At 36.3% G+C, this 26526-nt stretch overlaps 1 protein-coding gene and 1 long non-coding RNA gene across 2 annotated transcripts in view; one reads left to right on the top strand and one right to left on the bottom strand.

Annotated features, from left to right (window-relative positions):
- The window catches only part of LOC127517915 (uncharacterized), a 13771-nt gene extending 4479 nt beyond the window's left edge, over positions 1-9292 (bottom strand). The window contains exons 1-2 of the long non-coding RNA XR_007931409.1: positions 9213-9292; positions 1145-1234 (exon numbers count right to left, since the gene is read on the bottom strand). This is a non-coding gene — a long non-coding RNA (uncharacterized LOC127517915). The remainder of the gene's footprint in view (positions 1-1144; positions 1235-9212) is intronic.
- LOC127517911 (major histocompatibility complex class I-related gene protein-like) lies at positions 4928-26526 on the top strand. The gene is made up of 7 exons (XM_051904121.1): positions 4928-5142; positions 24035-24292; positions 24455-24724; positions 24887-25177; positions 25374-25499; positions 25690-25734; positions 25843-26526. Exons 1-7 carry the CDS (start codon positions 5040-5042, stop codon positions 25863-25865), a joined length of 1116 nt encoding a protein of 371 aa, XP_051760081.1. The 5' UTR covers positions 4928-5039; the 3' UTR covers positions 25866-26526.

The raw sequence follows: 26526 nt of genomic DNA, 5'->3' as shown, positions 1-26526 counted from the left end.
GAACTAACAGTTTTATAGACCTTATTTACCAGAGAAACAAGTGCGCCGCCATTTTTAGAATATTGTCTTTGAACTTCCGTTTTTGCGGTAGCTCTGTATATTTCTATGGCATCGCTGTTGAAGAATAATTAGCTGGTGAAGTGGATTTACCTGTTGTAGAGTTAATGAAAGTTATCATGAGCATTGTTATGTTTAAAACAGATGTCTTAACAAATGTCAGTAGACTGGGAAGATTTTAAAATGAGCGGTTCTTTCATAAATACATAAGATCGCTGTGGAAATACAAGCCGGAAGTCAAAAGACAATAAGCGCTGCGCTGAAAAGGGGCGGGGCTACATAAGGTCTATAAGATAGAACAATTCTCTCGGTCAGTTTTTTTTTTTTTTTTTTCCAGTTTTTCGTCATTTCCCTTCTCCTTCCGGCAACTTTATCTTCAAGTTAACTTCGTTGGATTCAATGTGGACCACCCAGAAGAACCCAAGCGAACGCTTCAGCGCACTCCTGACAAAATCATCAAGAACCTCCAGAATCTACCGCATCTGGACTTATTCAGCAACCGAAGTCAATGCAAGTACCCGTTTGCAGCCTTTAGATGCTTTTCTAAGTTATTGTGCCCCTTTTAAGGTGACTGATTCTTTGATGTTTCTCGCAGGTTGTGGTTAACTGTTTGTAATCTTGCCATTCTCTTCTCTTCTCTCTCTCTTTCTTTACTGTCCTTCACTTTATTTATTCTGTATATAACCTTCGCTTAGTTTAGTTGTGTATGTAGCCTAACATAGTTTCGTTTATTAAACCGTTATATCCATGCTTTATTGTCTCTGTGTTGACGCTCACAATTCAAAGTCTCTTAATTACCATGCTAGTACTTTATATCGTTGGAAAAAGTTATTCTTTGTTGGCCAGGAAGATAATTTATTTCCCATAATTGATAACTGATTATGCTATCTGTTCGCTTGAACGAGCGAACTAATCATATATTTGCACCAAAGTTTTGAAGAGGTACCTGAATTTGGAAAGAACAATTTGCTGAGAAAAGTTGTGAGAATCAACATGATTGGCTTCAGTATAAGATGGAATAAACATGAGAACCATAAATTAAAGGGTTAGTTCACCCAAAATTGAATTTCTGTCAATAATTACTCACCCTCATGCCTTTCCACAACCGTAAGACCTTCGTTCATCTTCGGAACCAAAATCAAGATATTTTTGATGAAATCCGAGAGGTTTCTGATCCCTAAGAGAAAGCAACGTAATTACCACATTCAAGGTCCAGAAAAGTAGTAAAGACATCATTAAAATAGTCCACGTGACTACAGTGGTTCAACCTTAATGTTATGAAGCAACAAGATTACTTTTTGTTGTATAGACAGTGTTCCAGGTTCTACATCAGAACGCAGACTCAGTATTGGCCAATGCTGTTCACGTGAGCAGCACGACGCATGCGTATCAATAATGCGTCGGCGTTCTGATGTAGAACCTATAAGCACTGCACTGCCTATACAACATAAAAAGTGTAGGAGACTGACAGGGAAGAGAAAAAAAATGTTGAATAAAGTCGTTATTTTTTGTTCTGTTTTTGCGAAAAAAATACTTTACAAAAAGTATTCTCTTCGCTCTTATATATAAATGTAAATAAAAATAGACATATATGGATACAAAATGAATATATTTTATATATATAAAAATAATTTAATATTTTTGTGACAACTATATGCAGGGTGGTCACACTGTCCAACAGCGACAGCAGCAGGTAAAGTTCTAGTGGGAGTCCACATCTCTCGTGCCTCCCCTGAGGCTCATAGAGAGCCCCCAAAGCATACGGTGGGTTTAGTGGGGTGTAATTGAGAATGAATGGGGGAAAGTCACGTGAGAGGAGGCAATGCCTCCATTGCATATGATTGGACATGATTGTTTTGTGTGATAAATCCTGCTTCTTGTTTACGTGCGCATTTCGCACATCAGTCTGAAATTCAGTGAACAAAATAATGGTGTTAATGGAAAGACTAACTAAAAAGTAAGTAAACAGCTCACCTGCTTAGATATCACGCTTTGTCACGCCAAAATCAAATTTGAAAAGACCTTCAAACATGATGACTGTGGTGGTTTTTTTTAATGAGCCGTCAGCTTGGTGAAATAGCTCGTTTGCAATCACGTGATTCTGATGATGCGCGGAATTCAGATGGAGGGCAGGAAGTGAAAATAAGAGTGGATGAGATGGAGGAAAGTCCGTACTGTGTTGGTTTAGAAAAGTATAAAGAGAAAATCACAACATGTGTTGGATGTGATCCTTATGTTATGAAGAGGAGTGATTTTTCTACTGAATTAAAAGACTTTCGAGGCAGAAGATATAGAGAATGTGAAGCTGCCGTCATGCCGTGTTCAGTTATAGTCTGGTTTGTTTATATTACGCTGCCTTTCTGCTAATGAGTTTAGGGTAGTATTTTTATTTTCTGTCGTGATTGTGAAAAATGTTGCCATTGTAGGTCATTCATGCTGAATCGAGAATTGCAATAGGAACTCCCATCATTGTTCAGGGAAAAAACTTGATGGTGCAGTAAAATATTTGCCTTTTCTACATGTAAAAACACTAAGGGAAGCAGGTTGAGGAGGTGACAGGGAGACGACATATGGCAAATCTAATAATGTCACTGATTAAACCCACTGCCTATCAAAATAATCACATTGCTGAGTGTTTTTGGAAGTTTTGTATTTTGTTTGGTTTAATAATTAACATTACATTTGTAAGTTCATTTGTACATTTGTATATTTGTAAGTACATTTGTAAGACTCGGCTTGTGAATGAGTATAACTTGCACGCAGCCACTTCAAAACTGTTCACAAGCTTCTACAGTGTTAGGGGTAACGCATTACAAGTAACTTGAGTTACGCAATCGGATAACTTTTTTCAAGTAACTAGTAAAGTAACACATTACTTTTTAATTTACAACAAAATATCTAAGTTACTTTTTAAAATAAGTAACGCAAGTTACTTTTTCACATTTATTGACCACACCTGTACTGTTACACTAGAGGACAAGGTCTCTTTAAGAAGCATTTTAAACAATTAAATAAGATTTGTTCAACTTCTTTTTTTTTTTTTTTTTTGGATGATTTTCAGTGTTCTTAAATGCAATAATTACATTGAATAAAAAAAATTTCTGATGTTTTGCAGAAAATTTGTACTGTTATGAAGTGTCATGAAATAAGCATTAAAATGTGATACTACTTTGTTTTTGAAAGAAAGAATTGAGGGAGAGAAATGAGCAAGAGGGAGAGGACAAGGAAGTATAAGAGAGAAAATTAACAGGGATCCACGCAGAAGGGAAAAGATCCTAGAGAACGACGCAAAGTAAAAAAAGAATCGAAATGATGCCTTAAAAAGAGCATTGATGATGTAACAAAATGAAATGTTATTTCTTCTTTAACAAACAAATAAGTTACATTAAAAAAAGATTTTGGGGTGTTAAAGTTTCAAAGATATTTGCTCTGTCAAGGAGTCACCGCTCATTTTGTTGACACATTCAAGGTTAAATAAAACTACTTTAATGTAATACCCCTCACTCATGCAATAACTACCATTTCTGTCCTTTAGTGTGACATAATGTCCTATGGTGTGACACACACATAAAAGAACCACAGATTTGTCTTTTATCTCAAAATATCTTAAAAGAATGGCTGAGTATTACAGTAGGGGAGATATAATCATCACTCAACTTAAAATGGTATAATTATGTTATAGTTTTGAAAGGATGACAACAAAGTTTGTCTCGTATTTATTGAAAATGTCCAACAAGTCGCGGGGAAAAAATAACGTTTTTCATAATTTCATTTTAAATAAATAGCACCATATGAAATTAAGTGTCTAACAATGAAGATAAATCTCTCTCATGCTAGAGGACACTAGAGGACAACCTCTGTACACTGTAAAAAATTAAAGTTGCGAAAGCTTAAAAGTTTAGGGAAACCAGCTTCAGGAGATTTTTGAGTTTTCTCAACTTGTTGTATAACAAGTTCAATTTACAACAAGTTGAGAAAACTCAAAAATCTCCTGAAGCTGGTTTCCTTAAAGGGTTAGTTCACCCAAAAATGAAAATAATGTCATTTATTACTCACGCTCATGCCGTTCCACACCCGTAAGACCTTCGTTAATCTTCGGAACACAAATTAAGATATCTTTGATTAAATCCGATGGCTCAGTGAGGCCTGCATAGCCAGCAATGACATTTCCTCTCTCAAGATCCATTAATGTACTAAAAACATATTTAAATCAGTTCATGTGAGTACAGTGGCTCAATATTAATATTATAAAGCAACGAGAATATTTTTGGTGCGCCAAAAAAAATAAATAAATAAATAAAAAATAACGAAGGTTTTACGGGTCTGGAACGGCATGAGCGTGAGTAATAAAATACATTATTTACATTTTTGGGTGAACTAACCCTTTAAATGTTTTTTTTTTCTTTTTCTTTTAACCATTCCTGCTTTGGGGGTTGTTGCCCATCTAGTGCACCTGTTGTTAATTTCATTAACACCAAAGCAGCTGAAACTAATTAACAACCCTCTCTGCTACTTAACTGACCAGATCAATATCCCACGATATCGTGGGATATTGATCTGGTGATATATATATGACCCAGTATATATATATATATATATATATATATATATATATATATATATATGTGTGTGTGTGTGTGTGTATGACCCAGTTATAAAACTTACTAGCAAAGTCCATTTTATTCAATTTTATCAAAAGTGTCTGTATCTACAACAATGTATTTTAAAAAAAATCACAAGGCATCCAATGTTGTAGGCCTACTTGAGATAAAAGATACTGTATCCATTTTTTTTTTTTTAATGTAAATTTCCGGTTTCAGCAGCAAGGATTGACAGGCATATGAATCATCCAGCTGCGGTCTGCAAAAAAGAAAGTAAAAAGCAACAGAAAACGAAAGGACAGACAGGCGAAATACGTCGTATCAAACAAAAGAGAAAGACGCGCTGTCTTCTGTGCTGACAAAGTGCCAAATGAACTTTGAATGGCTGCTGAGCCTAACAAAGAACACAACACCTGTTTTGAATTAACTAAGAGAATGCTTATGCTTCTGTATCCGTTGTCGTTCTTGACAGTCGTCAGTGCAGGTAAGTTAATTTACACTGTTGCCATCCACATCACGCTGCCTTCACGTGCTATCAGAAATTTGACATTTCTTAAATCGAGCTCATAGCATTCAAGTTGGTATCGGAAGTCGAAATCGGAGGTCGTTCATGTTCAATTTTTTACCTAGGAAACTCGTATTTACGATAATCCCGAGAGCACGTGAAGGCAGCATTAAATCAGCTGTGCAGCCCACAGTCGCGGTGGCACCGCCTAATTACCGTAATCTCGAGATGACAACACGTGACGTGACGTTCTATTCGGAGTTTCTCAGCAGTTCGCCTCAGATTATGACACCGCAGCTGCGTTCCATTCGACAGTGTCCCTATGAATATATAGGCTAGTGTTCAATAATAATATAATCAAAACTATGTTTATTATATATTTGTATGACTATTGCTGCTATTAATTTACTTTTGAAGCATTTGAAGCTACTAAGTGTCATGCCATATAAAAATCATTTCTGATTTGGTTAACTATGTGTAAATGTGTTCTTAATCCATGGCCTGGGTGAGTCTCATCTCATGCATTTTCTTTTCCACGCGCAGCCACATAGTTAACACTTCTGAGGTAAATAAAGTAAAATAAAAAAAATGACAGAGCCTCAGCTGCTTCTCAACACTTTTACTTCGTCATTCATACAATAGAATATGCAAATGTAATATTCATCGCCATGACCATTCATAAATACTCTCCTTTTTATAATAATAACAACAAAATTTATGAACACTCAAAACGCATAGGTCTAGGCTACGTAAATTCTTCAATCGCAAAAACTCTTTCAACGGCTCTGCTCCATCATTCAAGACATATTTCAAACTTACTCGCGCACGCACTATCAAAGTATTCACACACACTATCATACTCTCTCATACACTACTATAACGTCTCTCACACACTATCAAATCTTTCACACACACTGTTAAACTCTCTCTCATATACTATCAAAACACACACTACCAAACTCATTCGCACACACACTATCAAACTCTCTCGCGCACACTATCAGACTCTTGCGCACACTATCAAACTCTTTCGTGAGAAATACCAATTCACTCACGGTCTGTACTTTCGGATAGTTTTCTCGTTTTTGTCTTCAAAACAGAAAAACTAAGAAACTGTTCATTTATCACATACTCTCCCAGCAAGCAATTTTATGTCTAATAGACGTCTAATAGCCGTCAAAACATAGCCCGGCCGTCCAGGCTAAAACGAGGCAAAATTTGGGCTGTCAGTGAAAATCTAACAGACGTCTAACCATAACCCAAGAATAGACTAGTCCTCAATTAGACGGCTATTAGACGACTACATATTTATGTCTAATAGACGGTGAATATGGGTCTAGGCTAAAATAAGGCTAAATTTGGGCTGTCAGTGAAAATCTAATAGACGTCTAACCATAACCCAAGAGTAGATTAGTCATTAAATATACAGCTAATGAATGACTACATCTATACATGTAATAGACAACAAAATAATGGCTAAATGATTCTTTTCACTTAAATATAACAGGTTCTCATAAATGACAATCCGTCCAAACAAATTAAATATAAAGGTTTTATTTAGAAAAAGAACTCAAGATAATACAAAATGATAAAAAAATAATGAAAATTAAATTTTACAACATTTTTTTTTTTTTTTTTTTTTTTTTAATATGGAACATTTTACAACTTAAAATAATAAAAATATTTAAAAAATGACAAAAAAAAAAGTTAAATAAAAAAGGTTAACAATGTTTTTTGGTTTATAAATTCCATGTTTTATGTAAAGCACTTTGAATTACCTTGAAAATTGTTGTTGAAATGTGCTATACAAAATAAACTTGCCTTGCCAAATCAAAAACTCATATTTTCATATCATAATGATCAAAAGATTAAAAATATACAAGGCTTCAGTAACAAATAATAATAGGGTGCACAGGTTTCATGTTTACCCCCTTGTATTTAGATAATTAGAGAGTTTCAGGCAGTGGTGTAGTCTACGTGATACGCAGGTATACGCCGTATACCCACTAGGAATGTTCAAGGATTTCCGTATACCCACTTAAAAAAGCGCGAGGATACGTAACCATGCAATAAATCACAAAATATGATTTGTGGTTTGTTGCTTTTGACATGAAACAAAGTCTCATATTTCATCTTTTGCCCATTTTACTTCGGAATAAAAAACAAAACAAAACAAACATATATACCGTTTTGGCGCTCTTTAATGTGATCGTGACAGATCGCAGCAGCAGTTCAAGAGAAGCGGCAGCCTGACGCGCACGTGAACTGGTCCTCTCCTCCGCTTTAAGTTAGCCTACCAGTTACAGCGCGAAATAAACATGAATGAACATCTCAAGGTAAGATAAAAGATACACTACAACATAACGAAATCCATATCATGTCTCGTATAATCGCTTAATCACTGTTTCAACCGCGGAAAGACGTTAATAACAGCTTGTAAACAATGTCACGTAACGTCACATTTACCTCAGAACAAACATATTCAGTAACCATAAACTCGTTAGTCAGCTAGGAAAATGAACTCTAGAGAGGAGTATTTAGCTAAATATATACACCATATTACATATTAACTATAATTTTTAATGTTTTTCAGTAGCCTATATTATGCATGTTTGAATAAATCCGTCAAGTTGACAGCCACCATTTAAATGTTTATATTTCAAAAAACGAATTGGAGTAGAAATAAATTTAAAGTTAGTAGGCCTATTATAACTTTATTATTATAAAAAATTCCTTAAGTGTAATTTAAGTTTGTATACTAATCAGTTCATTTTAACCCTTCAATAACCAACTGATTCCCATGTATATTTTACAGCATTAGTTGAGATTTTTTTTCTTGAAAAAATTTGCCATGTACTGTACCTGATATACAGTATATCCAAAATAACTGATATTGACTCGAATTGCAAGTTAGTGAATTGAAATGCATAATTATGATGATAGACTGGCAGGAAATGGTGCAAAACAGAAAACAAAGTCCAAACAGAGTTATATTGTGACATACTGATGAGCTTCATCTTTCAATTATTGTTAGGCTCTAAAAAAAAAAATGCTGGGTTAAAGTTGGGTTGAAAATGGACAAACCCAGCAGGTTGGGCAAACATTTAAGCTGGCAAGTTTCAATGCACATTTAAGAGTGCAGGTTGCAACTATTATTACTCTCTAAAAAATGTTTGGTTAAAAACAACCCAAGTTGGGTTGAAAATGGACAAACCCAGCGGTTGGGTTAAATGTTTGCCCAACCTGCAGGGTAGTTTTATTTAACCCAACTATTGTTTAAAAATGACTATATGGCTGGCTTAAAATGAAAATCAGACACATAATTATAGAGGCAACAATAATAATCAAAAGGTGAACATTTATTAATAAACGATTTAATAAATGTTTATTGTTTAACTATTATATTTAATATTAATAAATGTTAATTTCCAACATATTTTGGATTCATTTTAAGCAAGCAATACAGCATTTTTACACAATAGTTGGGTTAAATAAAACTACCCAGCAGGTTGGGCAAACATTTAACCCAACCGCTGAGTTTGTCCATTTTCAACCCAACTTGGGTTGTTTTTAACCAAACATTTTTTAGAGAGTAATAATAGTTGCAACCTGCACTCTTAAATGTGCATTGAAACTTGCCAGCTGTAAATGCCATTGGCTGGTAAAGTCTTTTGTTGATTATAATAAATTGACATGTTGATAAAACACACATAAGCAGTCTTTCAGAATGCTCTCAATTACATATAGCCTAGATCAGATGCATAGTACATGCATTAGTGAGTGTGGCGGTGCTTATGGGGTGTTGCTCTGGGACAGGTAAGTATGAGGCTGGGAGGGAAAAATCACAGTATACTCACTACAAAAAACTAGACTATACCACTGGTTTTAGGGCACAAGTAAACATACTGTACATGTGCATGTAGCATGTTGATCTAACCACAAAATGGCTTACTCTGAGTCCCGTTAAAATGTCACGGTTCCTACACATGATAACACATGATGTACATAAATAATGAACGCATGTCAAAATGAAAAACACAGATACTTACAAGACCAAAAGCAGGAAAGAATTTGCTTTAACATTTGCTGTTGCTTGCTCTCCGTCTCCAACAGTTGTAAAATGGCGGAAATGTTTATCGCGAGATCTGGCAACAGTGATCGAGAGCTAACTTTCAAGTCTCGCGTTACCAGTGGTCATGTCTCAGTAGAGCCACAGTTGCCATCTAGCGGTTGAGAATTGTAATTGTAAATTTTTACTTAACTTAAAATTAAAGACAGTCATCTGTGTGGTGTATATAATATATATATATATATATATATATATATATATATATATATATATATATATATAATTATATATATATATATTTGTAGGACTGTGTGACAGCAAAAATATGCTGTTTCAAATGTATACTTGCATTTGATGGTATATCATGAATCCCACAGGCTTTGTGGCCGAAAATTACTTAACACTATTTTGGTTACACTCATTGCATGGTCTGAATCAGGGCTATAGCCAAGCCATAAAAATTAGACTATAGATTGCCTCGATTTCGCCGGGTGGACTAAAAGCAGACTGCACATAGCCTATCCAATTCAGAGCTAAATTGTGACTACATATAGACCATGTCATGAAATGCCACTTACATCTTGTAGAAATCATTGACATTGCGAACATGATGGGATATCAACCATCTCATGCACTTCCTGTCCAAAAACTACAATAAATCAGGATTGACTATATGTGGGCTACAAATAGCCGGTCTGACTACGAGCTAAATCGTGACTACGCACAGCCTACGCAATAGAACATGTCAAAGATATGAAACCAAACACCTTGTAATCACTGTTGACTTTGCTTACATGATGCAATATCATACATCTCGCAAGTTATTTTGGCAAAAACGACATGTAACCAAATTAAAGATTATTTTGGCTAAAAGTGGGTTACACATAGCCGGACTATATCGGGTCTATGGTTAACCGAGACGGTGAAGGACTACTTCCTTTGGCGGGGACTTTAGACGTCATCATGACAAACAGGACATTTGGACAGCATTTCTCATGAAAAAGTGGATAAGTATTCATACACAGCGCAGATCATAATCAGCGAGCATGTTTTTAAATAAAGTTGTTTTCTAAATAAAGTTTGAGGAAGCTTGGTGGTGGTGACGTTGATCTGCGACCATGGTGTGCTGTAGTCCGTTTATAGCCTACTGTTAGCTTTTTATATCTGACGGCTTTATTTAGGCTTCAAAATGTATAAATGTTGTGTTAATTTGTAAAGATTATCTTGATAGACAACACGTGTATGTGTCATAACCCTTTGTTAAACACAGAACTTATTTTTTGCGATTTTCCAAAAGTCTATGGGAAAAATGCATTGGCTTTCGATCGAGGGAACCCGTGCGCTGCTAACTTCCGGGTTGGCCTACAAAAACACATCATCCCTGAGGTACTCTATAGCGGGAAATAAACGCCCCTTTCCACTGATTGGTCAACATTAAACCGTGCCGTCATCAGTTCTATTCCTCGGTTTCGCACGCTGCTACAGTTGTAAGGCATTCGATGCAACTACATTTCATCTCTTTCTCATCAAACCAGGGGCGAGGCAAGAAATGTTTAAAAGGGGTGGACCTTCATAAAAACAGGGTGGGCCAATTTGGCTATGACTCGATGACAAATGCTACACCAAGACACTCTTCTCCGCTCCTCAAACACATAAAACTAAAAAATAAAAAAATTAGTTTTTATTTATAGTGTTTCTTGAGTAAAGAAAAAAAGCGCTCTATTTATTCAAACAAACAAACAGTTCTTTATTTACCATAATATTGTAAAAAAAAAAAAAAAAGCAGAGATATTTCTCCAAACAGGGTGCAGCACTTCTTTTACAATAGAGGCGTGGAGTTATGAGGTTTGACTGACAGTTTGAAGAGCCAATAGAGTTACTAGGTTTAGTCACAAGCTCTTTTTAATACTTTTCACTGGTTAAATATTTCAAAACCCACAGAGAGACGTAAAGGATGACCACTAAGATTTATGAAAATAAAATAAATAAATAAATAGAAAAAAAATACGAAATTTGGAGATACAATGTTTCTGCAGGACAGCAGCAATATAAATTAATGTTTAGAATCTTTTAACTATAACGATAAACTTCAAAACGCGAATTAGAACAAAGTGTGATGAAAACGAAAATAAAAATATGAAAAAACCCCACATGACAGAATGTGTGATAAATGAACAGTTTCTTAGTTTTTCTGTTTTGAAGACAAAAACGAGAAAACTATCGAAGGTACAGACCGTGAGTGAATTGGTATTTCACACGAAAGATTTTGATAGTGTGCGCGAGAGAGTTTGATAGTGCGTGTGAATGAGTTTGATCATGTGCGCGAGACAGTTTGATAGTGCATGTGAGAGAGTTTGATAGTGTGTGAAAGCTTTGATAGTGTGTGAGAGACATTATAGTAGAGTATGAGAGAGAGTTTGATAGTGCGTGCGCGAGTAAAGTTTGAAATATATCTTGAATGGCCTCTCATATTTCCACACTAGACGCGACGCGACCACAGGATTCATATTACACAATTTAAACATTATTTAAAGTACAAACTGAGTGACTGAAACAATCTTTGTCATAGAATACACTTGTTTGTTTGCATGAGACAGTTTGAATGTCCTCGTGGACTTTTATTTATTTTCTGAGGTGAATTAACCATTGTTGTTTTTTTTTTATTACAGCTAAAAAGCTGGGAAAACAGAATGATAATCAAACTCACATTATGCCACCCATATTTTTCACCACATATATCATGTGGTAGACTAGTTGATAGCCTGCTTGTTAAAGTGCCCGACTCCCAAACCGCATGGATCGCTGGTTCGTGGTCCGCTCTTAGGAGGTCTGGTTTGAAAGAGTGTATTTGCTATGTTAAAGAAATAAATAATCTTTTTTTACGAGCTTTTTTTTTTTTTTTTTTCTAGTGTAGACGACATGCGAGGGTTTCAAATTGTAAGCAAAAGCCCAGATAGTAAGATCAGATTTCCAGATATCGGACCACCACTTCAGGCTCACCATTGGACCCTTTGAAAATACATAAACACTGCTGAAAGTGATATTATAATATATTTTGTCTGTGCAATAATAAACAAACAAACAAACAAAAAAGAGGCGTTTTATTCTTTTAGGAGACACAAGACTCTATTAAAATCTAGAACATCCTCCAGATTTGTATAATTCCTTATATGTGTATCATTTTTTGTCACCTGTGTTGAGCATCACCTCAGCATCACCCGTCTGCCTCCTGGAGATGTGATGCCAGCTGTGCCAGCTGCTGCTGCTCACTAATCTTCAACAGAAACTAATGTAGTTATGTAGTTTTTCCTAGTTCTGGCCTCCTCTTATCAGAGTTGTCAGGCCAAGGCCCATTGTCCCCTTGGTGTAGGTGCAAAATAGATAGCAGCTAAGGTAGCAGACTATTGCTAAGTCTCCCTGGTGCTGTTGTCTCAGGCGGTGTAGGCCCCTTTTTCACTATGTGAGAAAGAAACTTTGTTGCTGTGGCCCCGCTCCCCCAGAACTATCCAGTGGTACTTTGACTTCAGTCTTTCCTCTGAACCCCTTGAACTATGTTCAAGCTTGAGTGATATGGTTGTAGCTTTTTATGAAAGCTCCTGTTCCCTAGGGTTTAGTACAGTTTGTATCTGTTTTTGGTGAGAATTTCTGTTGTGAAGTACCCACCCTGTATTTTTCAGGGTTCGATTAATAGTACTCCCTTGTTGTTCAAGGTTTTTGTGCTTTAATATGTTAGTTCTGATTCCTGCCCTACATCTGTGAGCTCAGTAAACTCTAATACTTCCACAAGCTAGCACCCGTGTGTTCTGGAGTAGTAGGCCTGACTTTGGCCTCCTTAAGATTATGGTGACGTAGTTTGTACTCCCCTTGCTGAAAGGGTAAAAAGTGTTTTTACTGAGTATATTGCCTGTTGGAATGTATAAGCTCAGGCTGAGTTTATAAAGCTAACCTCACTACATAGTTTGGTTTTCATATATGGCTCCCTTAAAGCTTAAACACTGCCACAAGCTGACACTCGTGTTGTTTGAAGTAGAAGGCTCCGTTTGGGCCTCCTTCAGAGCACAATAGCTTGTTGTATTACAAGGCTTGTTGGTAGGTGTTTTAGAGTTTGCTCACTTGTAAACTAGCACTGCCACAGGTTATGCCCATGATCGTTTGAAGTAGTAGGCCTGTTTTTTTTTTGGCCTCCCTCAGAACATGGTAGCGTAATATTCTTTGTACTTCCCTTACTTTAAGGGTTAATGGTGTTTTTACTGAGTACATTGCCTGTTGGAATGTGTGAATAGAATTAAGCTCAGGTTGAGTTAAACTAGTTAACCTCACTGGATAGTTTGGTTCTTAGATTTGGCTCCCTTAGAGCTTAGACACTGCCACTAGCTGACGCCCGTGTCATTCTGAAGTTGCAGGTCCTGTTTGGACCTCCCTCAGAGAATGATGGCGTAAGTTTGTACTCCTCTTGCTTAAAGAGTAAAAAATGTTTTTACTGAGTACACTGCTTGTTGGAATGTGTTGAGGTAGACTGTTATGTGGGCACTCTATAGTCTTATCTGCTAGTTAAACTCGGTTTCAATCAGAACGAGTTCCCATGTTTTGTGGGCTCTTGCATTATCAACAATTGAGTTGCTTTTAGGTCTGTGGCCTTCACAGGCCGCCCTGTAAGCGAATCCCCTACATCTGGGTGTCTTTTAGCAGATTAAGCATGTAGTTTTCACATGGCTGGCCTCTGCAAGACTGCTGTGATATATTCTACATTGTGTAGAATTACTTCATGTTGCAGGCTCACTGGGAGCCTCCATGATTTTGTGCCTACAGTATGGTCTACCTGTTAGGTTGAGCCCAGTACTTCTCTTGTCTAGAGGGTTGTTCTGCACAATACTTAGCTCCCTAAGTCTGGTCAGTGGTTGAAGGCCTCTCTGAGACCTCCCTGTTAAAGACCGGCCCCTAGGCTGGTTGTACTCCCCTTGTTTGGGTCCCTTTAGAATGCACAGCCTCATCAGTCCAAATAATCAAGCACTGAGTAGATCCTAGGATTGAGCAGAGTTTTACTCCCCTCACTGGTAAGGGTAAAAAGCGCTAAGCTGAGTCCTGCTCTCCAGGATGCCCATCTCTACAATCTGGTCTGAGTTGGTTACTGCCTCTTTGCAGTCCTTCTTACTGGATATCTTCTCTGAAAAATGTGAATTGAGACTCTGTCATCAGACAGGTTGTTGGCCAAGACTAGGTTTCTGTTAGACCAGGTCGGCCTCCCTGGTGACAATCAGGGTTGAATATGTTCCCCTGACAAATGACTGGCTAGGGTTCCCTCATAGCGTGTCAAACGCAGTGTTGAGTTCCCTTTCGAAAGGGAATGTCTCAGGTTACGTATGTAACCATGGTTCCCTGAGAACAGAGAACGAGACACTGCGTTACCTGCCATGCGTCGGGGCTGCCTGCTGAACAGTCCCTTCAGACGATAAGGTACTGACTGCTTCTCTAGGCGCTCCTTATATACTTCCGGGTCGCGCAATGATGACGTCATAGGCTGTCGCCGGCCAATAGGATTGTCGTGATTTGATAATTGTTTGCAGACACCGGTTCACAAGGCGTTCTCCCCATAGCGTGTCAAACGCAGTGTCTCGTTCCCTGTTCTCAGGGAACCATGGTTACATATGTAACCTGAGACGATTTCAAACCGATAGAGGACTGATAAGATAAGCACACATCTAAGTCTGTTAAAGAGTGCTTCATCTGGAAAGCTGTCCACAAACATCTCCTAAACATATTTTCAAGTAGTTTTGCATAACTTGCATTCTAATAAGTCAAAGACATCTTAAAATGTGTTTTCTGTATGTCTAGGCTAACCTGCACATCAAATAGCCAAATGCGTGTGTGTTAATATTAACACATAAACCAACACATTTTATGAAGACGTTACACTTAAACTCAATGAATAAATATCATATTCCTTCTAATCTGATAGTTTTGTAAGCCGTCGCATTCATGCAACAGTTTCCACCAGTGAGCACAAGCAGGCTCGTTCATTACCATGGTAACCACTCTGTTTCTGCTTTCCACCTTCATGTGTGCATGGAAAAGTATAATTTATAATTTATGCTATTTAATAATAGGCCTACTAGAGATTGGAATTTGTAGATTACACTGACTTTAACGAAAACAATTGTTTTTAACGAAAAGCAATTATTGAGAGAAACTAAGTAATTATTACGAGAAAGTTTCTCATTATTATGACATAAGTCATTATTATGAGAAACTTTCTCAATATAATGAGATACTAAGTCATAATTATCAGAAAGTTTCTCATTAGTATGACTTACAGAATTATATTTTTTACTCAACTGTGGCGGAAACGGGCTTCCATAGATCCTTGATGCAACTTCCTGTTGAAAATGTCTTGTTCCAAGTTTTTTTTACAGGGGGCAATGTGTGAGAGTAACAGGACTGAGTGAAAACCTGGGGACATGACTAAAATGTGTATTTTATATAACACATTATGGATTCATTTCTTGTGATTTTTTTTTTTTTTTTTTTTTTTTTTTTAAGCATAGATGGTATATGGATTCACACACACACACACACACACACACACACACAAAATAGATTTCTGAAATATTTTTATGATTATATTTCATGATAAAGTTTAGGTTTAGATAGTGGGGACATAACAAATGCTATTTTTTTAGTGTTCTCAGTAGTTTTTTATTAATGTTTTAAATTATTTATTTTAAATTTGCAGTTAGATTAATGTTCAGGAAACTTTGCTTAATGATAAAAGTTAATTTCCATGCACATTTATACATACAATGTCCTGGGGACAGAAATGTCACCCATTCGGTGGAATGGCTCATATTTCTGTAATATACGCTCCCTTACGAAAAAGAAATTTGTTCAAGTGTGCAATTAAAATAATTCTTTTAAACTAAAAATAAAAAAAGTATGCTTCTTTTTATATTTTTCTCAGAAATATATTTAAAATTACGTAAATTATACTGACAGAAAAGTCTATGGGCCCTATCATACACTCGGCGCAATGCAACGCCAGGCGCGACGCAGGTGTTTTTTGCTAGTTTCAGCCCGACGCAGTTATCATTTTCATGTCCTGCGCCACGTTGTTTAAATAGTAAGTGCATTTGCACCCATTTGTGCGCCCATGGGCGTGCTGGTGTGTTCAGGTGCATTGTTGGCGCGTTGCTATTTTGAGGCAACTGAAATAGTCTGCACCAATGACCAGCTGAAACCTGGTATAAAGTCAATGGCGCAATATTTGATTTGTTATTTAAAAAGCACGTTAGTAATCTGGGCCTATAGGCGGGTGCACAACGCACATACACTCTGCTTATTACACACACAGTGACGCGCAGCACCACACAAACATGCCAAATATTAAAAATACAAGGATTACAATGTAAAAGATTATTATTGTTTGCATAAAGATAAAAATGCTTTAGTGGAATCTGGCTTGTCCAGTAGATGGTCTGCTCGTGCACAAGGTTAAAGCACGTTTTCTCACTAGAGAAGCATTCAGTTTTTCCGCTTGGAAATTGCACCATGTAAATAGCGAATCTGTCATGGTGCGAGTGCAGCTGGCTTTTAAAGGGAATGGGAGATGAGACTCTGATTGGCTTATTGCACGTTACACCCAAAACACACCCATGACTCATTAAGAGAATAGGGACAACCCTTTTAGACCATGCGCCGGGCACGACAACCATTTTTCCCGTCCTTAAAATAGCAAAAGTGGATTTGGACACGCCCTAAGTGCACTTGCGCCGTGCGCATTAGACCATGCACTTAGATCGTTAAAATAGGGCCCTAAGTATATTTGGCCTATACTTGTACTCAATCTTTTGATCGCGATATACTTAAAAGTATAATTAAGTTTTCTAAGTATACTTGGCTTGTAGTTGTGTTTAATATTTTGATTGAGTAGCTTATTAAATACTTTTTCACAATAGTTTTACACACCATCTTATAAACTTACATTGTTTGAAAATATTAATTTTTAAAAGAAAAAAGATATGCATGTTCCTATTCTAGTATCTGAATTTTTGTGTAGTCCACTTGTAGTGTACATAGGAATTTACTTCAAATCTACTTTACTTTTTCCCCGCCACTGACTGAATGTTCAGGCTATCAGTGTTTTAACTGTTATATGGCAGGGGAAGCTATTACGCATCTTCTGAAAGAGTACAGAATCTTGTGATCAAAACACAGGACTCGAGAAGAAGCTGATACAAGTGTTAGAAAATTGTTCACGCAAATATAAAATAACGTGATCATCATACATTAAACAGCATGTAAATCAAAACTGCCTAATTTTACTGAATGAAATGTCAACCTAGGATGAGCTATAGGACTGCAAAGCTTTGGTGGTGCTGATTTACTCAATCTACTCCATATATTTACTCAATCTACTGTATATATTGTAAGGCTGGAAGCTTACACTGCTATTTTGAACCAATAATCAGAAACAAAAAGCAGTTGAAGGATGACGTGCATAATTCAGTTATTTATTTGACTCCAATATAATTAATCTGACTCCATTAAAGTTGTTATTTTTTACCTCTTATTCATTAAAGGTAAAAGTCTTTCTTAGAACTTAGGATTTAACTTGAACGTTTAGATAACAAAAGTTACAATCAATTTAGCTTTCAACATTATCAGTTACAAAAGGAAAGATTCTCAAAACCTTTAAAGCAGGCAAAGTTGTTTATTAATATGTTTAAATATACAGACAGTAGAATGGAACAACATACTGTATAGAAAACTTAGTTGTAACGAATAATGCACTGCTGTGCATGCAGAAGAGGCCGTAAAAGCCTTTCTTGTATTAAGAGGCTACGCATCGGTGTGCAGGAGTGGCAGGGTTAAAGCCTTTCTCCCAGAACAACAGTTACCTTTCCATTTTTTTTTTATTATTTTTTTTTTTTTTAAATAGAAAGAGTTAAAGTACAGTTAGACTACTGGTACATTACTGGTCAAAAGTTTTTTTAACAGTAAGATTTTTTAATGTTTTTAAAAGAATTCTCTTCTGCTCACCAAGGCTTCATTTGTTTGATCCAAAATATAGCAAAAACAGTATTATTGTGAAATATTTTTACAATTTAAAATAACTGTTTTCTATTTGAATATATTTTAAAATGCAATTTATTTCTGTGTTGGCAAAGCTGAATTTTCAGCATCATTACTACAGTCAGGATTATTTGATGAATAGAAAGTTCAAAAGAACAGCATTTATCTGAAATAGAAAGCTTTTGTAACATTATCACTACCGTTTTGTAATGTTCACTACCGTACCGTTAAAGTTTTTCGGCCAGTGAGAGTTTTTTTTTGTTTGTTTGTTGTTGTTTTTTTTGGAAAGAAATTAAAGAAATCAATACTTTTATTCAGCAAGAATGCATTAAATTGATCAAAAGTGACGGTATAGACATTTATAATGTTGCAAAAGCTTTATATTTCAGATAATGCTGTTCTTTTTAACTTTCTATTCAAAGAATCCTGAAAAAGAAATTGTACACAACTGTTTTTAACATTAATAATAATAATAAATATTTCTCGAGCAGCAAATCGATTAGAATGATTTCTGAAGGATCATGTGACACTGAAGACTGGAGTAATGATGCTGAAAATTCAGCTTTGCCAACACAGAAATAAATGGCATTTTAAAATATATTCAAATATTCAAATAAATGAAGCCTTGGTGAGCAGAAGAGACTTCTTTTAAAAACATTCAAAAATCTTACCCTTCAAAAATTTTTGACCTGTAGTGTATATTTCAAGTATAAAAAATTAATACCTAAATAGGAACATAGTAGTATACTTGAAGTGCAAAAATAATATATATATAGTAAACTATAAGTGTGATGTTATGTTCACTTAAAGGGGGGGTATCGCACGCAGTTTCTGAAATCTCATGTTAATCTTGAGTACCTATAGAGTAGTATTGCATCCTTCATAACTCCGAAAAGTCTTTAGTTTTATCATATTTATAAAAGATAGATGCGCTAAACTGAGTCTTTCCGAAAAAGCTGAGCTCCTGGAGGTGTGTCTGCCGTCAGAGCTGTGGGGCTAATGAGTCACAAGCACGTGCAGCTTCTGCGTAGAGATCGCATGCTAGCTGCGACATCATTATAAATAAAAAGGGAACAAAAACGTTTGTGTTGTTTACATTATATGCACTTGCGCGCTGATGGATGGAGTTTTACTCACCACCCGCGATCTGCAAATCCAGCGCCAAACTGGGACTTGTTTACAAATCATTCATCACCGAAATTCCGCGAACAAACAAACATACGTGCACAACTCCTTTGCTGCCCTGGAAAAACATACTTCATCCTCTGTTCCCTTAACGCTGGGTTCTTTGGGAAGCTGAAAAAACACACTCCTTTGGTGACAGGAGCTGCGTCTCATTTCGGAGGCTTCGTCCTCCGGAGGTCGCATTTGACGCCTGCATACGTCATCAAGGATGTCATAGTAACCGAAATAACTGTAAAAAAGTAACCATAATAAAATTGACTGATATTCATTGTGAAGTGTAAAATACTGTAATTTCTTTCTTACGTTGCAATCTAATGGTTATTTTTCTTAAATGAGACTGCCTCGATGATGTATGCAGCCTTCAAAGAGTGCAGCCCCTGAATTGGGACACAGCCATTGTTGAAAAATCTCTCTGCTTCCGTATCCTGAACGAAGCGCATTGATAAATAAGTCAGATTGCATGAAATAGCATTACACCCCCCCTTTAAAGAAAGCTTACAAGTATACTTGCAGTATAAAACTACTAGTTTTACTGAAGAGTATACTTCAGTGTATTTTCATATAGTACTAGTATTAAAATAGTAAACTACTAGTATACTTATAAGTTCACTTGTAGTACAGATGCAGTACAAATGAGAAACTAGTTGTGCACTTAAAGTTTACTACTGTTACACTTCTAGTACACTTAAACATATACTATTTATATACTAAATTGGGCCAATTTAGTCCCAAGCAGTACTGAAATAGTACACTTACAAGTTTACTACTGGTATGTTGATACTAGTATACTTACCACATAAAGTATACTTAAAACTAGAAATTAATTATTATCATATAATTAAAAAGAAGTATACTTCAAGTTTGTAAGGGTTGCCTTAATCAAAAATGTTCATTAACTTCAGCATTGTGTGATACTATTTCAAAGTGATTTCCGTCATTTTGACAGATAATACATTGTATTTACCTGTAAAACAAACCTGTGAGGATTTGAGGAAAAAAAACAGGAAATTATTCATGCATTCCAGTGAATTATTAATGGAATATATCGTAAATTAAATCAGGAGAACAGACCACAGATATGCAGTATATGTTGTCCTTTTCCATACTATTACAGCAGAATGCAAAGAGAAAAAAAGAAAATAATCATGAGGAAAAAAATGCTGTGACTGAAAAGAGCTCTTGCCATAGATATTCTTGTTATAACATTATGTTAAAATAGCAAAGTGTTACACGTTATTCCAATTATGTCTGAAAATAAAACATGAAGGTAAATTGACAGCTAATTCATTCAAACTGACAGATAAGCTTTATTTGTAGGGCAACCTTATGATTTGAAATGATTTGTTTCAGTCTTTTTGAATGGAAGATCCCCAAACCGGATGTGCCACCCATAATTTAAAATGCAGGAATAAGGTGGATACTTTAATTTGAATATTGAATATTTGCATATTAAACCTGTTGAAATAACGAAGGACAGCAAGAATTTACATGCATCAACAGAAAGGGGTCACGCTGAGCAGACACTGTAAAAACTCATTATGTTGGAACAATGTCGGGCCATTTTTGAGCGTCAGCCAACATAGTTTTTCGGTGTGTTCCATGTTCTGTTGGCTCAAATCGGAAGGGTGGCCACACTGTGTGTGCCCCCTCTGATGCCAGCAGCCAATCAAAGCACTGGAATGGAGATGCGCCAAATTGTGCTGTTCTGAGTCTGTCCTGTGAGGAAAAAAACTGTATACACTACAAGTTCTGAGCCTCTGGCTTGTCCAGAGACAAAACAACAGATTCCATGATCTGAGCCTACAGCTTGTGAGGCAGCAACAGATACGACCATGTTCTGAGCCTCCTCTGTGAGGAAAGAGACAGTAACAACTACAGCACGTCCACTGTCTCCATGCCAGAGAGACAAAAGCAGATTGACCAATTTCTGAGTGTAGCCCAAAGAGGCAGAAGATAAATATCATTTGCAACAAGGTTAAGCTTAGGAGAGTGAACCTACAGTACAATACAAGGTACCTTTGCCTGCATGTTCCTGATTGTTAAGGACCTTCTGCAGCTACGCCAGGGCCTCATCAGTGAGTCCCAGATTTTAAGACCCTTTGGCAGAGATGTTCACGAGTCTTTTATCTGGAGTCCGAGTCAAGTCTGAAGTCTTTTATCTGGAGTCCGAGTCAAGTCTGAAGTCTTTTATCTGGAGTCCGAGTCAAGTCTGGAGTCTTTATAACTGGAGTCTGAGTCAAGTCTGGAGTCTTTTGTCATGAGTCCGAGTCGAGTCTCGAGTCATTAAAAAAAAATAAAAATAAAAAATCTCATAATCAAATCCTATTTTTTATCCTAGTTGTATTATATAGACAAAATAATATGATCTTTCTATCATCTGTTTTATTTGAAATTCAGGACCTATGATGTAAGGGATAATGTAGCCTACATCCAACTTGTTACTTTATAATCCATTTCAAATAATGTACAAAACAGTCATCCTGGCAACACGAGTAGTCATTTTACGTTACGTTAAAATATGAGCTTTAAGTAGTAAATGGATTAACATCTCTTTCTATCTCTCTCTTATGGACACACATTAAGAAAGAGAAAAGCTGCATATACTACGAAAATATTGATAAAACGTAGTGCTAGGTTTAAAGGCTAGATTTTTTTTGGTTCATATTTTAACAGGCTGGCAATTCAAATGAGCCATGCAGCTACACCACAGTATAATAGCTAGTTGTGTGAGTTAATGTGACTAACCTTTGTGGATGCGATGTCTCATAAAATTTGATGATGTTGTTCCGGTGTCTTTAATCGTTTTCCCACATTCTGTGCATCTAGCCGATCTGACTTGATAATAAACCCAAACGAAAGAACATAAGGCACAGTGGCTCCCGTCATGTTTCATTGGACTCTTCTGACATTTCGGAGTTTACGCACAATACACGGACATACGTAATCAGATTCTATGACAAGAGTCCGACCACGACACGTAAGGAAATATATGTGACGCAGATATTATAAAACCATTTAAACACAACACAAATTATTTATTTATTATATCAGTAGTTAAGGGTAAAAGACTTGAGTCGTTTTTAAAATATTCACGAGTCTTTTGTGCCGAGCCGAGTCAAGTCTGAAGTCATTTCATTTTGTTTTATGCAAAATAAGGTTCTACTCCTTATTACTTTCAGAGCAACAACAGTTTATGTTTCTATAAGATAACGTAACTCTTCCATAGCCACACCCAACTTAATCACTTGTATTTTATGCATCTATTCCTTTATCATTCATGGTATTCATTTAGTCGTTGTGTTAGTTATTCTTGTTTATCTTTTATTAATAAAATGTATTTTATTACACTTGTGTCTTTTCTTGTGCTGATGATACAGTAAGAGGTTCTACAAGTTAGCAGTTTCGCCAATCTTTCAGATAAATCAGTAGACCAACTCTGTCCAGTTTACATTAATTTTAAATGATTGAACAGCCCCTATGTTGGGAGTGTTCTCTACCAAGGTAAAAGACCTTGACTGATGCCCTGAACTAGGAAAGGGGAAAGTGGTCATCTCATGTACTCATAACCACACCTCAAGTGATGTGTGATCCAAAAAATCACAACGTCAGCAGTGATGTGAGAACTAATTACTACATTACTTAGCATCTCTGGATGGGAAAAAGTAAGATCACTAAAAGATTTTGTTTCTTTTTGCATCTTTTAGTTCCAAAAGTTTAGATAACTTATAAATTTGATAAATTAATTGGATAAACAGTAAATTAAGTTTACTTTACTTAAAGCATTTTATTAGTGTAGGCCTATTCCTGTAATGTACGGGACGGGACAACGGAGTTGGAGATCCACATGCAGGCTTTAATTAAAAGGATGAGCATAGACGTACATGCAGAGGGTCAAACACCAGCAAACAGATACAGGAAGGCAAGGCAAAAGAGTAATCCAAACACAGGCAAAGGTCTAGGCAGGCAGCAAACGATCATAAACAAGGAAACAGTCCAGGGTCAAAAACACAGGCAAGGAACAAGTAACACAGAGACAATGTCGAATACAAGGCTAAACAATACTAAGTAAAGAGTGTGTGTCTGAGTGCATTTTATAAAGAGTCACTGATGGGAAACAGGTGTAAATGTGTGATTAGTGCCTAGCTGGGGAATTGTGGGAAATGTAGTCCAGAGTGACGTGACTGTGTGTGTGCATTGAAAAAGTCTTAATGGTGAACAGTAGACCTCTGGTGGGGAGTGGAAGGAAACAGCAGTGAGCGGAAACGTGACAATTCCCCTCCCCAATTGTGAAGCTGACCAGTTTACTTTATTCTTGGTCCTCTCCAAGTTGTTTTCTTCCTCTACCTAAGCATCTTATGGATTTTTTTTTCTTTCCACAATCTTCCTTGGCTTGCTCACTAAGCAAAACCACTAAACAAATACAAATGACTTTACTGTTTTTGACCCTTTTGTCTCTCTGTGTAGGTATGGAGGAATGTATTGTCATATGTAATGGTCTAATTTGACATTGTAGTAATATTATATGCTTGTCCTTGTGTATCCATTCCACAGGTTCTCACTCACTGATGGCTTTGGCGACATATATAGTTGGACAGACACCATTTCCTGAGTTTACTGTTGTGCTGATGTTGGATGATCTGCAAATACTATATTATGACTCAGTCACATGGAAAGCTGTATATCGCTCTCACAATGATTCAAAATATTATGATGAAGTGCAAAGTGATGCTGGTGTTGTATTTCATGACATGTATAACAGCATGAAAAATCGAGCATTTTATCTTAAGAATCACCTAAATTACACAGTTGGTGAGTGTGATAGTCTATGTATTATTTCCTTAAAAGATTTTGATTTAAGACAGAGTAATTATTAAAAATCCAGTATATTTATTTTCAGTTCACTACATTTTATATTGTACCGTGTCAGTGAGGACTAACTTATCTTGATTAAATTTCTTCCTTCATTTGAAGGTGTGCATGCTCATCAGAGGCTTGCTGGATGTGAATTACTGAACAATGATAAACCAGGTCTACTCCGGACATGGGATGCTTTTGATGGACAAAATCTTGAGGAGTACACCTTTGACATGGAAAATATCCAGATAAAACAGTTATGGATAACATGGAACCAAGTAAAACAGCTCCGTGTAAAGTTTCTGTGTGAACATATTTATCATCCTGTTTGCATTAAAGTTTTGCGAAGGTACCTGAATATGGAAAAGAACAATGTGATGAGAAAAGGTGAGAGAATCAACCTGATTAACTTCAGTATAATTAAGATAGAAAATATTATAATTGACAAATATGGACTAGACAGCAATGGTGACAGAAAACATTTACCTCTGAATGCTATATGATAAACCCAACAGTTTAACAGCAGTATCTTCTTGTCCATCTCTGTAGTGAAACCCAGAGTCAGACTCATGAGAAAGAAACTCACAGACTCTCAAGGGCTTCAGATCAGCTGTCTGGCCACTGGTTTTTACCCCCGTCACATTAACCTGACTCTGTTCAGAGATGGTCAGCCTGTGGATGATGATCAGATCACAGGAGGAGAGATTCTGCCCAACGGAGACGGAACTTACCAGATGAGGAAGAGTTTGGTGATCAGCGCAGAAGAACTACGTGAGGAACATAATTACAACTGCACAATGAAGCGCCTCAATCTGGATAACAAACTGGACATTACATTTGGTAAGGAAAAAAACTAACAAACCATCCAACAAACAAAAATGTACTGAATAAGAAAATAGACATAGTTTGAGGTTTTATTGTCATTGTATACAATAAGATGTAGTGTTATAATTCTTAGAAAAACCAACAATAATTGATTACAATTTTAAATTGAACATTTTTTAAAACTAACTTTATCTCCGGGGCCCAATTGCAGATGTGGATGAATCTGACCCAGGATCCCTCAGTCCGTCTGCAGTTATCAGTGTGCTGGTGTTAATGTGTGTGACTGTTCTCATCATAACTGCACTCATTATATGGAGGAAGAAGAGATGTGCTGCTGGTAAATTGTCTCTAAATGTTCTGCCCAATTTTTAAAAAAAATATATAATAAATAACACACACACACACACACACACACCAAACATCATTTATTTTTAGAGAATCTAGTTCACTATTCACTATTTGCAGTTTTATGTTTCTGTAGTGTTACTCTGTGTTTATTCTGGTTTAACTGTGTCACTCTTATTCAGGACGAGGTTCTGAGACATCACAGTGTAAATACACCCCTACTACATGTGAGTACACTGTTTTATGAAGAAATATTAATTCAACATGTTCATTTTAAGATTCAATTAATAAAACATTCTAGAAATGAAACCAAAAGATAATTTTATTTTTTTCAGCCTCCGTGCAAGATGAAACATGAAAAGTGAATCTATATGGTCCCACAGCTAACCGTCGATTATCCCTTACTCATTACAAAGTGTTTAAACAATGTTTTTCATGCTTGTTCGGTGAACCATCAACAATTTTTGCACAATCACCTGTGGAATTTGCAAGTGCCTTGATGGAAAAGTGGAGTAACATCTCACAGCAAGAACTAGTGTGATGGAAATTTTGAACTAATTAATAATGAACTAACATTTCTTTTCTTCTACAGGCCTAATAAGCTAACTTTGAAGTAGAGAAATAGTCACTAGGAATGAGTGTTGTAACAAGTGGAAAAATTCTGCTGTGCTGGCTAGACAGCATCCTTCTAAGGATAAAAAATAGTCTTTGAAAAATTGTTTTAACCTATTGAGTAATCTGAACTATTAACCCGGTGATATTTTTTGATGATCTTGTGATTCAGTTGTTCTAATCTAAATTTACTCCGCCAGTAAGCGGGGCAGAGGAACTGAGATGTTTTTCTTAAATCTGAACCAATCATATTAAGACTGATGATTATGAGTAATAGATCATGCTATACTGACTGTGAAATGTACCTGAAATCCTATAAAACCTGCTGTATTCCTTTGTTTGGAGAGAGATTCTCTGGGCTTGATGGGAACTCTCCCGGCTGTGATTAAAGCTTTGAAGGACAAAAA

The sequence above is a fragment of the Ctenopharyngodon idella genome, chromosome 8, assembly GCF_019924925.1.
Source record: "Ctenopharyngodon idella isolate HZGC_01 chromosome 8, HZGC01, whole genome shotgun sequence".
Taxonomy (NCBI): Eukaryota; Metazoa; Chordata; class Actinopteri; order Cypriniformes; family Xenocyprididae; genus Ctenopharyngodon; species Ctenopharyngodon idella.
This window is presented reverse-complemented; position numbering and strand designations above follow the sequence as displayed.